Here is a 14,336-nt window from a genome sequence, read left to right on the forward strand (position 1 = left end):
TTATGTAGCTCTTTTCTGGACACTCCACTCAAAGCGCTTTACAGGTAATGGGGACTCCCCTCCACCACCACCAATGTGATGCGATGGCAGCTATAGTGCGCCAGAAAGCTCACCACACATCAGCTATCAGTGGGGAGGAGAGCAGAGTAATGAAGCCAATTCATAGATGGGGATTATTAGGAGGCCATGATTGGTAAGGGCCAATGGGAAATTTGGCCATGACGCCAGGGTTATACCCCTAATCTTTTTGAGAAACACCCTGGGATTTTTAATGACCACAGAGAGTCAGGACCCCGGTTTTACGTCTCATCCAAAGGACGGCACCTGTTTACAGCATAGTGTCCCTGTCACTATACTGGGGCATTAGGACCCACATGGACCACAGGGTGAGCACCCCCTACTGGCCCCACTAACACCTCTTCCAGCAGCAACCTTAGTTTTTCCCCGCAGGTGTCCCATCCAGGTAGTGACCAGGCTCACACCTATTAAGCCTCAGTGGGTTGCCAGTTGTGAGTTGTACCATGTTTTTCACTTGAATTCTAGGCTGGATGGGAAGTTGTTGTTAAGCAAGTATAAATTGCTTCATAGTCGATTCAGGTACAATAAATAGTATAATGTTGTGTTCTGGAAATTATCATCTCAGATTAATTTCTGTCTGCAAAACAAAACAATTGACTTTTCATAAGCTCTTTCTATTACAGCTCATACACATCCTGTTTGCAGAAGGAACACACTGCTGATACATTTTACCAAATGAATACCACTTTTTAATCCCAATCTTTTAACACCGAGACAAAACAAATTTTCACTGTGTTGTTAATCATCCAAAATGTCAAATCGCAATTGTAAGTGAATGCTTAAGATGTCTGAGTGTTTTTCATACTATTGGGTGAAACATACCATCCTTATAGTCAGTGGTGTTTCTCTTGAAATTTAGGGTCTGTAGCCTTTGTTTATAGTTCCAATAGTGCTTGCTAGTTTAGATATAGATATAGATGTTTCTCTGTTGAAACACAAAGGATTATGCAAGTAATGAATCATCATTTGAAACAGTAGAGTAATCTGAAGCTTATTCTTTTAGACCTCCCCTTTCTCAGATGACATTCAGGACCACACACCCCAAAAATGCAAAACAGGTCTGCACAATATTTCAGTCCTGGAAAGACTAGACACTGGGCGTGAAAAGAAGTCTACAGCTACAACTGAGAACCTGTGTCTCAGGTAGAACATCAATTCCAAGACTTATTTATTTGGTGTCTAAAGGTTTGTCTTTTGATCATTTTACTACGAAGGGCGAAATATTCTGTTTTTTTTTGTTCGTCGGGGCCAAAGTATTTTTTTTCTTCTCATGAGTCTCTGTTTCTTCAGCTTAACCAAATGGAAAGCACAGCCATAAAATGAACAGGAAAATCAACATTTAAAACCTTGCAGGCTTGGTGAGAGGGATGCTGAGATCTGGTTTAGGAATGACATTTTATACCCTGTCTTGCTGGAGTACACGAAGCTTTTAAATGGTCCTAACATTATAATAATACCGGTTGATGAAGTAGGTGCAAATATATTTTTCAGTATTCATAATCTAATCTTCTAAGAACACATAGTTGCGGCTTAATATCATTATGTGTCTGATTAAGTGTTTAAGGTACAAAATGCAATTATGTCTATACTTCTGAGAAATACTGGACGTTGTTCCAATGTAGGTGTGGTACACATGTACCAGCAGAAACGTTTATATTGCTGCAGTGTTCTGTAAGTCCAGGGATGGGCCATTCTTGAGCCAGCACCCTGCAGGTTTTAAACATGCGTTTTGTAGCAGCAGTTTAAGATGTAAAATAACAGGTGGTTTGGCTCCTTGTTTCAGTAATTACTTTACATAGATAGATAGATAAGACTTTATTAATCCTGTAGGGAAATTGATGAACATAATGACAGGGAGGTGGCTACGAGGCACTTGCAAATTAATGTTGCCAAGTTTAAATGTATGGAGAAATTAAGAATACCCTTATCCACGTTTTCTTTAACTTGAATAGTTTACGTGAGAGGGCAAATACTTTTGGCTTTGCTTTATACCTAAGGGCGGTGGAGAATCTACCCCATAACATCTACCATCAACCATGTTTCAGATAAAATATCTGCAAATATCATTTTGGCTGCAGATCAGAAACACTCAGCATGTGTGACATGATCTAATTCCAACCTCAAACCTCAGATTGTCACTCAACCAGAAAAATCCATCATTACTAAGATATTTGGATTTCTGGGAGCTCAGGAGCGAACATGTGATTAAAAACAAATGGAGCAAAGGTCTCTGCATCTGTTATTTATTAACCGGATTATTGCACATGAAGAGAAGTAAAAGACTTTTCTTGATTACCTGCATCTGATATTCTTGGAATCTGAGCAAATCATTCGCTATTGCAAGTTTATTAGTTAAAATCAAGGTGTGTCTGTTTTAAACACTGCACAGTTCATTAGGTTTGGTTGGAGCACCATGAGTCTGACTGCTGAGAACCACTTCATCCCACTCAGTGATGGAAATAAAATGCCACTTATAGGACTGGGGACCTACGGTGACCCACGGACAGTAAGAACATTTTTTCTGCATCTTTCTGCTGAAAAAGACAGTTGAAATAATCTTGCACAATGTGCTCACTTGTTCACACTTTGTCTAAGAGTACTTAGGGTGTACCTTGCTTTGCAACCTGCTGCTTGCTGAGATAGCCTCTGGCTCTCTTGTGACTCTGAACTGCAGGAAGTGGATTTTGAAAATGGATCTATTAAAACAATTTTAAACTGAGATTTTTTTTTTAGAACTATGGGTTAAAAACACACTTAGCAGTGAAAGGTGCTTTTGATGCAATATTTTGCAGGTAAAACCGTGCAGTAATGAATTCATTGTGCCGTTTTAAAAAGCCACTTTTAAACCCAAATTCAAAACATTATTTGAATTGGAAGTCCAAAATATCGAGCTCCGTTGTATCTGTCACAACAGAGTGATCAAGTAATCCACGAGACTGTATTTCAAGAAATACAAAACTAATCTATCTTCACTGATTAAAAAAAACTTTTGAATTGCTGACACGGCTGATACTATCTTCAAGTAATCAGATAGCTCTTCATGGACAAATCGCCTTCAGCACTTCATAAAATAATAATCTAACAGTTGTCAGCACTGTCAGTACTCTAATCACACAAAAATGAATAACAGTAAGAACAACAATCCCTTTTCATACTACCGGTCTTCAGAGTTATTTGCTATGTCCTTGATCTCTGGGGTTGCTATATTCCTTGCTTTCCTGGCATTCACAAAATCGTTTACTGGCATATTTCGGTATATCAACTATTTTGCATTCCTTAAGTTCACCTGCAGCACAAAGCTTACTGTACTCCATGATCAGCTATGCCACTTGATAGCTCATCTGATTTGTCTTGAGTTTTGCTAACTCAAACAAACAAATAAACACTATGCAGTCAGACTCAATTGCACCCTCTCTCTTTTCCAGCTTACTCCTATGGCTTTGCTTAGGTTGTCCTTTGTAATTACAATTGCTTCATTGAGGATTAGACAAACACATTCAATTCTGTTTAGAACTGGGTTTTTGGATTAATATCAAAGAACTGCAGAATACTGTAAGTGTGGAGTGTACACACAACTGAAGCACCACAGAGCAGTAGGTGAGGAACGGAACACGATGTACCCCAACAGCAGATATGATTTCTCATGGATTCTCCAAACACTGCAAACTGCTTTATTTCCATAGTGGTCAGTGACACTGGGAGAGTTTTCCAGATGCTGATGGTTCAAATTAAGACTTGCCATTGACAGTCTACTGCAGTGCTCATCTAGATTCACTGAAAATCACCCTGCAACTCCGAGCTGGCATCCCCACTGAAGCTCAGCAGGTGTGAGTCTGGTCAGTACCTGGATGGGAGACTCCTGGGAAGAATTAAAGTTGCTGCTGGAAGAGGTGTTAGTGGGGCCAGCAGGGGGCGCTCGCCCTGCGGTCTGTGTTGGTCCTAATGTCCCTGTATAGTAATGGGGACACTATACTATAAAAAGGCGCCGTCCTTCGGATGAGACGTAAAACCGAGGTCCTGACTCTCTGTGGTTATTAAAAATCCCAGGGTGTTTCTCTAAAAGACTAGGAGTGTTACCCCAGTGTCCTGCTCAATTTCCCCCTTGACTTTACTAATCATGGCCTCCTAATAATCCCCATCTATGAATTGGCTTCATCACTCTGCTCTTCTCCCCACTGATAGCTGATGTGTGGTGAGTGTCCTGGTGCACTATGGCTGCTGTCGCATCATCCAGGTGGGGCTGCACATTGGTGGTGGTGGAGGGGAGTCCCCATTACCTGTAAAGCGCTTTGAGTGGAGTGTCCAGAAAAGTGCTCTATAAGTGTAAGAAATTATTATTATTATTCTTTGTTTTGGTAGACTCCAAAAGGCACCTGTTATGAATCAGTAAAGCTGGCAATTGATGTTGGATACCGACATTTGGACGGGGCCTTGGTATATTTCAATGAACATGAAGTTGGACAGGCTATCCGAGACAAAATTGCTGAAGGTGTTGTCAAAAGGGAAGACATCTTTTACTGTGGCAAGGTAATGTTTCTTTTATAACCCTCATGTTTAACCTCTTTTTAACCCTAATGTAATCCTCTTTATCAGGACAAAGGGAATGCTCAGAAAAGTCCTTTGATCTGAGACTTAAAGTTAGGATATTGCTATGATTACACGCACATCCAGAGTCTCTGTTATCCTTGTTTGCTTTATGTGGAGCTAATTTCAGCGAGAAAGACCTCTTCATTTCAGGAAATTATATTGCTACTGGAACAGTCAATGAGACGTAACTTATGATTTTTCAAGCCTCTTACTGCTGAAGTGAGCACAGGCCATTCTTCTCCAGAATGCTGAATAAGAGTAAGCGTTCGACAAAACAACAGCACCCAAGTCAGCCAGCAGAGCTCACTTTCAACATTAAGCCATAACTCTTAAAGAAGAAAATCTTTATCATCGCAAAGTTTTCTAGCCTTTTATTTTATTACATTTCAAGCTTTGGAATACCTTCCACCCCCCTGAGCTGGTCAGGCCTGCCTTAGAGAGGACTCTGAAGACTCTGCAGCTTGACTACGTTGATCTCTACATAATTGAACTTCCTATTGCCTTTAAGGTACACCGGCTTCCTTTTCAGAACATTGCTCGCTCTACATTGCCAACGTGCCAGCAGCCATATCACCCTGCAACTCATAACTGACAGCCCCACTAAAGCTCAGCAGGTGTGAGCCTGCTGGAAGAGGTGTTAGTGGGGCCAGTAGGGGGTGCTCACCCAGCGGTCCATGTAGGTCCTAATGCCCCAGTATAGTGACAGGGACACTATACTGTAAAAAGGTGCCGTCCTTTGGATGAGATTTAAAACCGAGGTCCTGACTCTCTGTGGTCATTAAAAAGCTCAGGGCATTTCTCGAAAAGAGTAGGGGTGTAACCCCGGCGTCCTGGCCAAATTTCCCCCTGGCCTTTACCAATCATGGCCTCCTAATAATCCCCATCTATGAATTGGCTTCATTACTCTGTTTTCCTCCCCACTAATAGCTGATGTGTGGTGAGTGTTCTGGCGCACTATAGGTGCTGTTGAATCATCCAGGTGGGGGCTGCACACTGGTGGTGGTGGAGGGGAGTCCCCATTACCTGTAAAGCGCTTTGAGTGGAGTGTCCAGAAAAGCGCTCTATAAGTGTAAGCAGTTATTATTACTATTAATTAATAATAATAATAACAACAGCATAAATGACTGTATAAGAACATTTTTTATTCACTGTCTGTAATGCTTAGACTCATGAGGACAGCTTAGTTTTACAATGTTGGACAGTCTACATACAGTATTCTCATTCAAAACTGTTTTTACTGTACTTTCAATGTCAGTCGATGAAAGTTTACCTTTCGCCTACTTAACTACCTTTTACCTACTTACTAGCTTACCTACAGATTCCTACATGTAACGTCAAAGATCTCAAATTAACCTAGTTGCTTAGAACATTTCTTGTTAAATGATGAGCGCTTTCTTAATAAATGTACACCACACCGTTGAGCACAAAAGGATTCAGTGCTGCAAAATAGACTATTGTTCAGTGCAATGATGTGAGTTAAAGGAATCACTGGCAAAACATTAAAATTGGCTTTTAAGATAAACCATTTAGTTACACACTGCCCTGCATTTCCATTCATAAGAACCCACATTTTAATACATGACGTCTAATTTTCATGTACTGTACCTTATTGTGCACTCTGGGTTATTGTAGTTATTTAACTGAAACTGATACCTTTGTTTCATTTTATCCGATTATTTAACAATCGTATTTAACAACACAAAAGTGTTGCTTACACTTATATAGCGCTTTTCTGGACACTCCACTCAAAGAGCTATACAGGTTATGGGGACCCCCCTCCATCACCACCCGTGTGTAGCCCCAACCTGGATGATGTGACAGCTGCCATAGTGCGACTCACCACACATCAGCTATTAGTGAGGAGGAGCACAGAGTGTTGAAGCCACTTCATAGATGGGGATGCCAGGGTAACACCCCTACTCTATTCGAGAAACAGTCAGGGCCTCAGTTTTACATCTCATCCGAAGGACGGCGCCTTTTTACATTATAGTGTCCTCATCACTATACTGGGGCATTAGGACCCACATGGACCACAGGGTGAGCACCCCCTGCTGGCCCCACTAACACCTCTTTCAGCAGCAACCTTAGTTTTTCCCAGCAGGCCTCCCATCCAGGTACTGACCAGGCTCACACCTGCTGAGCTTCAGTGGGGCTGCCAGCTGTGAGTTGCAGAGTGATATGGCTGCTGGCATTCAAAAATTTAAAAACAGAATAATATGAACTCTTGACAAGATTAATCACAGGATGGCCATAAACTTGAAAATGACCTTCACTAGAAAATCTTAATCTCATCCTGACATAAAATAACAGTTGTTTGGTATTTCAGCACCTTGCAAAAGAATTCACCCCATGTCCTTTCGTGTCGAATTAAAAATGATGTATACATTTTTTATTACGACTGAAGCTTAAACTGGACACGTTCATGGATGATAGAAGTTAAATGTCAGCAAAAACAAATATAGTTTGTTGATTTCAGAAGTATTCAGCCCTCTGAGTCAATACTTAGTGGGAGCACATTTGCCAATCAATCACTCAAAGTTTATTTATCAAATGCACAACAATACAGCGTGCAGCAGTAGTTGCTGGCAATGAAATGTTTTTTCTGCAGGCTCACCAGGGGGGTAAAATCACAAAATTAAAGTTACAAAATAAGGTTACATAATAATACATAATAGTGCAATAGAAATTGAATAAAATAAACTCAGACAGAGCTCAATATAAATAGAGCTGCGATGTGCTCAGGGTGTGTGCAATACATTATATCCAAGTAGTGCAGTATGCCCAATACAATGAAAACTGTGTCCATGTAGCCATTACGGGTGATTTGCTGAAGGAACTGCAGCTTGGCTGTTTAGCAGTCTTATTGCCTGGAGATAGAAGCTGATCCGTAATCTGTTAATCTTCGACTGAATGCTTCGATACCGTTTACTGGAAAACAGTTTGTCAGTAATTACAGCTACAGTCTTTTTGGAAGCCAGCTTTGCTCATCAGGATTGGATGTGTATCACTGATTCACAGCAATTTCCAAGTCTTGCAAAAGAATTCCTATTAGACGGGGTCACTCTGGGTGAAGTTTTGGCCTTGTGCTTTGGGTCATTGTCCTGCTGAAAGAACACTTTTTTTTTTTGCTGACATTTAACCTCTTTCCTCTATAACATTGCTCAGTTGCATCACTCGAGGTTTTAAAAATGTGCACACGTTTGTAATTCAACAAAATATGACATTATTGTGTGTGTGTGTGTCGGGGGGGGGGGTATTTTTTATGTTCACTGTGGGGATTTAAACCAATGGAAACAGAAAAGTGTTTTGCCATTGTCTTAAACTGACTGCTGCCTCTGCCTTTCAGCCAGGGGACACATTTTATCCCAGAGATGAGAATGGAAAGCACATTTACCACAAGACTGACCTCTGTGCTACATGGGAGGTTAGACATTTATACTTACAGCATTTACCAGGAAAAATTCTACAACACCCCTAAGTCCGTCATTCAGATCTACAAAGTCAAAGGATTGCATTCCCAGATAATTGAAGTCTACAAGATACGTGGAAGTTAGGCAATAAAAATTAATACAATTAAAAATATAAAATAATTATAAAAATATATAAGGATTTATACACAATATAATTTAATTTACTTGAGCAAAATTCCTCGTTAAAGGGGAATAGCAATATGATTTTTTTTTTACTGAAGTAAAAGACAGTCTCAAAACTCCTAACAAAGAGAAAACATACAGAAGTCTTACAATAAAAATGTGAAAATTCTCATTGTTTGTTAAGGGGATATCACACAGAAGTATTCATTTATTGCAGAAATCATAGATAATATTAAAGAAACATAAACAATCAATGTTAAGTGTTCACTAATATGTCCTGTTGTGTTTAAACTCAACATGTTAGCTTTATTTTTAAAAGTGAAATTTCAACATTAACCTGAAACACAGACATTTGTTGACTTAAGTGCATGTTGATGGCCCACTGGCAAGCTCAGAGCACATGTAAAATTATACTAGCTGTTCTGAAATATTACCTCTAATGACAAACCAATACTGTCTTATCAGCAAGATTGTTCAATAAGCACATTCAACATGTCTTGAACTTTTTTGGCAGCACTTAAAATGCAGAACTTCAGATTCAATATCAAAAGAGCCTCAGAAGAGTAAATCCATTGTACATGATGCACACTGAATACCGCTGTTAATTAATTTGGGTTGGAATTTCACAGTATTTTCTCAGAAACACTGATGATTTGAGTCCAGAATACTGTTCATGGTATTAAATTACAAATGCATTAAATAGAAAAAAGTATTTTGTTTCTTTAAGACAATACAATTGTCTTAAAGTGCAGCATGGAAATACTTCACTGTAACTATTGTTTCAAACATGCTGAGACGTGAATTGTGCATCAGAAATTATAACTGCACACTTAAGTGTCAAAATCCTAAAACGGACACACGGGTTTTCACTTCTAAGTACATATTTTGTTAGACTATACTGTGTGATGCTTCTCGTTGTGTTATTGGCCATCCTGGAAAGTGATAGTTGAGATATTTTAAGAATTACAGGGCTCCAAGACTTACATCTGCTGCTCTATATGGTTTTTGTGTGTTTAATATTTCCCAAAACAGGCTTTGGAAGCTTGCAAAGATGCAGGATTGACAAAGTCTATTGGAGTCTCCAACTTCAACCGCAGGCAGCTGGAGATGATCTTGAACAAGCCAGGCCTGAAACACAAGCCTGTTTCAAACCAGGTAGAGATCCCTCACGGGCCATTACAAACGGGTATAAATCTCGCTCTATCTGTAAAGGTAACAGAAGACAAAAATGATCCAGAGTGATCCAGAATACACATACCTGTGTCATTCTGATGTTATCAGGTTCGTTGCTTTATTACAAGGCATTTATTTATTTTTAAAATAGTCAGCTTCATACTGTTTCTCAGGGATGATGAGATAATTTCATAAAGAATGATCCAGCTACGAACAACGCCTCTGGTGTTTACACATTTTATGTGACGTGAAACTCAAAACAGCACTTCTTTTTTTCCATTGTCACTGAGATAATGTGGACAAGTTTGAATTTTTAGTAGCACGGGCCAGTGTCCGCCTTTATTCCGCAGTCTAAAGTCATTCCTCCTGGGGAAGTTTCTCTTCCTCCACTAAAGCCCAAATTCAGTCTTCATAGACTTGTGGGCATAATTAATGACAAATATGTATACCTGGTTTTAAGCTTAGCTGCTGTAGGAAGTAGTTGGCGTAGCCTACTCAATACCTACTCTAGCTCTTCCAATTTATTATATCACTAATTATTTACATCCTTTATTTTTGTTTCTAATGCCTTGAGGGTCTGTGTGGAATGAACATTTATATAAAAAGTGTTTCATCTTTTACAAGGGCACTTTGAAGAGATATGCACAAAAGCTGGTGCAGTGGGTTCAATTCCTGGGGTGCTGTCTGCGTGGAGTTTGTAGGTTCTCCCCTGAGTTCGCACGGGTTTCCTCTGGGTGCTACCTTTTGTTCCGCAGTTAAAATATGCTAGAAGTTTAATTGGGTTCTGGGACAACTGGCTCTGGTGTGATGGTGTGTGTTTGTGTCTGCGTGTGTCCTGCGATGGACTGGCGTCCTGTCCAGGGTGTACCCTGCCTTGTGCTCATTGCCTTTTGGAATAGGCTCTGGCAACTCTGTATCGGATGAAGCAGTTAGAATATGGATGGATATTGCACAAATGATGTACAATATAGTGTTCATATAAGGAGTGAAAATGGGACACAAATTGCACACTTGCCTGCTTCACACATTTTTGCTGTTGCATTCAAAGCACCCCAATCCCAGCTTAGTTTCACATTATTATGAATTAACAAGCCAACTTTTTATCTGTGCAGGTTGAATGTCACCCTTACTTCACTCAACCGAAGCTGCTAGAATATTGTCGACAGAATGACATTGTGATTGTAGGCTACAGCCCATTGGGAACATCACGAGACGCATCTTGGTACGTACCTGCAATGAGGTTTTTGGGGGAAGAAAAAAGTTGCTCTTTGCATCTTGCTATGGATTCCACATTGTACTTTAGGGAACTGAAGCATTTCAGCAGTAGGCCCTTGTCTTGTGGAACACTCTTTCTGTCTATATTAAAAATGTGGCCTCCGTTAATGTGTTTAAATCTCACCTCAAAACTCTTTTTCAGTGGCCTTCAATTCGTAATCTCTTTCTTTTGATTTTCCATTTACATATGGCTTTATTGTATTATTGGTTACCCATATTTTTTACAATATATTATAATTTATTTGAAGTTTCTTGAGAATGCTCTAAATTGAAAGGTGCTACTGTATATACGAATAAAACTGGTTGAGAGATTAAAGGATTTTAATGATTTGATGGAGAAGCCTACTACCCATGTAAAAATATGCAGTGCATCTGAGGACTATAGCTTACTATAATTCAGTTTAAAAAAAATTTCAGTACATTTCAGTAAAATCGAGTACTCCTGAAGTTGTCAGGGAACTGGCAGGTAGTTCTGTCCGGGGATCCTGTGCGTAGCCGTGAATTCTGCGAGATGCAGAGGCAAACAATCCAAAATCGTAATCCAGCAGCAAGGTCGAGAGGAGAAGCTAGAGATCCGTGAACCAGAAAGGGCCGAGACAAACCGAGAAGACAATCCGAAAGGCAAAATCCAAGAGACGAGATCAAAAGGGGAAAAGTTAAGTCCAAAAACCGAGAGATCCAACAAGACAATAACGCGCATAAGAAAACTCTAAAGGAGGCTTTTCAATAGTGAGTAAGGTTAGGTGCGTGAGGGAACTTTAAATAGCGAAGGGAGAGGGACGTGGTTGGATAATTGGTCCAGGAGTGAGAATCTGTGGAATCTGGTGCCTGTGAGAATGGGATGGGTTCAGTTAGGAATGAGAGCGTGAAACAGTGGGTTTGGGAATATAATGGGGTTTGCGAGGGCGAGTGCGGGAGGTGACAGAAGTCAGCAGGTATTGTAGTTCAATATCCAGAGCTACGCAACAGGTAAAGCCCATTTTGATTATTGGTCCACAGCTTATCCTTGCAGCATGAAGCAAAGTACATAACATGTGACCATCTAGAGTTATACAAAGCAAAAAAAAAAAATAAAGCCACAATGACATTGTTTTTCCCCGAAAGGGTCAATTTAACTTGCCCGCCTTTGTTAGAAGATGAAGTCCTGGTTGCTATCGGAAAGAAGTACAACAAGACAACTGCTCAGGTGGCCCTGCGCTTTAATGTTCAGCGGGGAGTTGTGGTCATTCCAAAAAGCTTCAGCCCTCAGCGCATCAAAGACAACTTCCAGGTCGGTACGAACTGCGGTAACTACCGTAAAGTCTCTATGGTCCTAAAGACCCTCTGGTGGAGAGAATCTGTGCCTACTAATGGGAAAATCTCTTAAGCACAAGAAAAACTCTTTCCACTTTGTATCTAGAACAAGAGTCTCCAGCTTTGATCAGGAGATCCCTTAACCAGCAGGCTTTACGGTATAGGTAACCACTAAGTTATTGATTTCTAAAATGATTTAGAATGTGAATGATTTCACTGTGATTGGTTCAACAGGTTAGTTCAATAGAAACCATGTACCTGTACATAACTTACAGGGCACAAGACAGGGGTCTTGTGTTGGAGACCCTAGGTCTAGAAGGGGGATCAAATCAAAAGCCCTAACTAGCACCACAAAATATTCTGATCCTGTCCTTGTATCTCCCATTTAACATGATCGGCTCTCTTCCTGATGTGGGGTTTCGAATTATTTAAAAATATGCAAGTGGATGGCCTTACCAAAAGCCTCTTACAGGCAAGTCTTACAGAACAGAGATCTTACGGTCTACTCCTGCTTCACCGATACTTTGGGGAGAAGAAATCAAGAAATAATGCAAATTCTTTTTCATATGAATGATGTTTTGGAGACAAAATGACCTACATACTTTCTCAATTTTAGAAAAATATGATATTTAAACATGCAGCTGCTGGGTTAGACTCCAGCCCACCCAGGCCCTGTAAGGATAAAGCTGTAACTGAAAATGATTGGGATGAAGGATATTTAAATAAAAGAGGAACCAGAAACTCAAGTGAGAGAAACATTAGTGCTATATTTTTACACTCTGCAAAAATGTTAAAATATATTTTTACTCTACAATTTCACCTACACCTTGCCTTTGGCATTCTCCCATAAATGATGTTATTTCTCTCGATAACTGTGTATTGTTTCATGTCACAGATCTTTGATTTCTCTCTTACTGAAGAAGAAATGAAAGCGATCGAGGGACTAAACAAAAATATCAGATTTGTGGAGCTTTTAATGTAAGTATGTTAAAAAAATAACCCCTGTACATTACATAGAATAGAATCTGAAGGGAGATCTACTTAAATGTAGATCATCTGAAAGAAAAGTTACAGTTAAGCTTTGGACCAGACAGGAACGTTTACTCTATTTTTTTTTCATTCAATCAAAAATCAGTGTGTTAATGTACTCTGTTTTTTCTATAAAGCATATTTTTTTGTCAGTTTATTATAACAGAAGCCACACGACATGTATGAAATATAACAAAGATACAAAAGAACAGAACAAATCTTTCAGAATTATTACTTCTTGCCCATATTTGCATGAATAAAATATTTGATGAAAGCCAACAAAACCTTAATCAATCTACTATATAAAATTAAATACAAAATAAAGCAATTAAAGCCATCTGGGTTAAAACACCATGTTATAACAAACTGTGTTGTGGAAATTTAAACAACCAGATCTCCATACTGAAGCATTGGGCAGGTAATTGTGGTTCAGTAGAAAGAGCACCACCTACAGGTCCACCAGCACTACTTAGAGCAGCAACCTGGTTTCTGTAGAGTTATCTTATCCCAGTACTGACCTGGCCCATCCTTACTTGATTTCTGAAAGGTGGCTAGAAGTTGGAAACGCTGCTTTTTAGATGATTTGAAATCCTTGCTGCTGCTGACCCTGCTAGAGAAGACCATGGCTTCATTTTGTGCATTTCCTGAAACTGTGACAAGGTATTAAAATGCTGTTATCAAACATTTTTGGTTTTGAGGTTTACTGGGGAAACAAAATCCTGCCATAATTCCAATTTTTATCAGGTGTGACACCTCAGACACCTGAAGAAGGCTTCACAGCCGAAACATTGTGTTCTCTCTCTTCTCCTTTCAGCATGGAATAAACCTATTACTTATTCCTTTGCAGCCTACGCATGCTGATGCAGCCACCCACCTGAATTACTTCAACTAACATTTTTACTTTCTCATACAGGTGGAGTGATCACCCAGAATATCCTTTCCATGATGATTACTAGACGTGCGAGTTTCATCCTGCAGAAAACATAATCATTTCAGAAAACACAACTTCAATTGTAGTGGACTCCAATAAAAACAAAACAAATATACCTTTCTGTGTCATTGTATAGTGATCTTTTTTTTTTCTCCTACTCTGCCCTGGTAGCATGTCGCAGCCTTTTCTAACTCAAATTTCTTTTCATTTTACATTTTAACTTTCGGTTTACCCCTAATTTATCTGCAGCTCAACAGTTAGGGACTCACTGTAATGTAGGGGATCAAATCATAGATAGAGTAAGGTAGAGTTAAACTTATCCTTCATCCCTAATATTTTCTTCAAACCCAGTTTTATTAAAGCCCCTGGTGTAGAAA

General features: G+C 39.6%; 1 protein-coding gene across 4 annotated transcripts; it reads left to right on the plus strand.

Moving 5' to 3' along the window:
* Positions 1 to 1,155: 1,155 nt before the first annotated feature.
* Positions 1,156 to 14,074, plus strand: LOC148829113 (aldo-keto reductase family 1 member D1-like). Of its 4 annotated transcripts, none has more exons than XM_088924338.1 (10): positions 1,156 to 1,263; positions 2,468 to 2,584; positions 4,438 to 4,605; positions 5,057 to 5,173; positions 8,012 to 8,089; positions 9,291 to 9,413; positions 10,544 to 10,653; positions 11,811 to 11,976; positions 12,895 to 12,977; positions 13,942 to 14,074. In XM_088924338.1, the coding sequence occupies exons 2-10, from the start codon at positions 2,492 to 2,494 to the stop codon at positions 13,982 to 13,984; spliced, it is 981 nt and encodes a 326-aa protein (XP_088780464.1). In that variant the 5' UTR covers positions 1,156 to 1,263; positions 2,468 to 2,491; the 3' UTR covers positions 13,985 to 14,074. The 4 variants fall into 4 exon arrangements, with proteins under 4 accessions (XP_088780464.1, XP_088780468.1, XP_088780467.1 ...); XM_088924342.1 differs by lacking the exon at positions 13,942 to 14,074 and adding an exon at positions 12,106 to 12,163 and having other exon boundaries at positions 12,895 to 12,953; XM_088924341.1 differs by having other exon boundaries at positions 1,157 to 1,221.
* Positions 14,075 to 14,336: the final 262 nt, after the last annotated feature.

This window comes from Atractosteus spatula, chromosome 8 (genome assembly GCF_055471065.1).
Source record: "Atractosteus spatula isolate fAtrSpa1 chromosome 8, fAtrSpa1.hap1, whole genome shotgun sequence".
Classification (NCBI taxonomy): Eukaryota; Metazoa; Chordata; class Actinopteri; order Semionotiformes; family Lepisosteidae; genus Atractosteus; species Atractosteus spatula.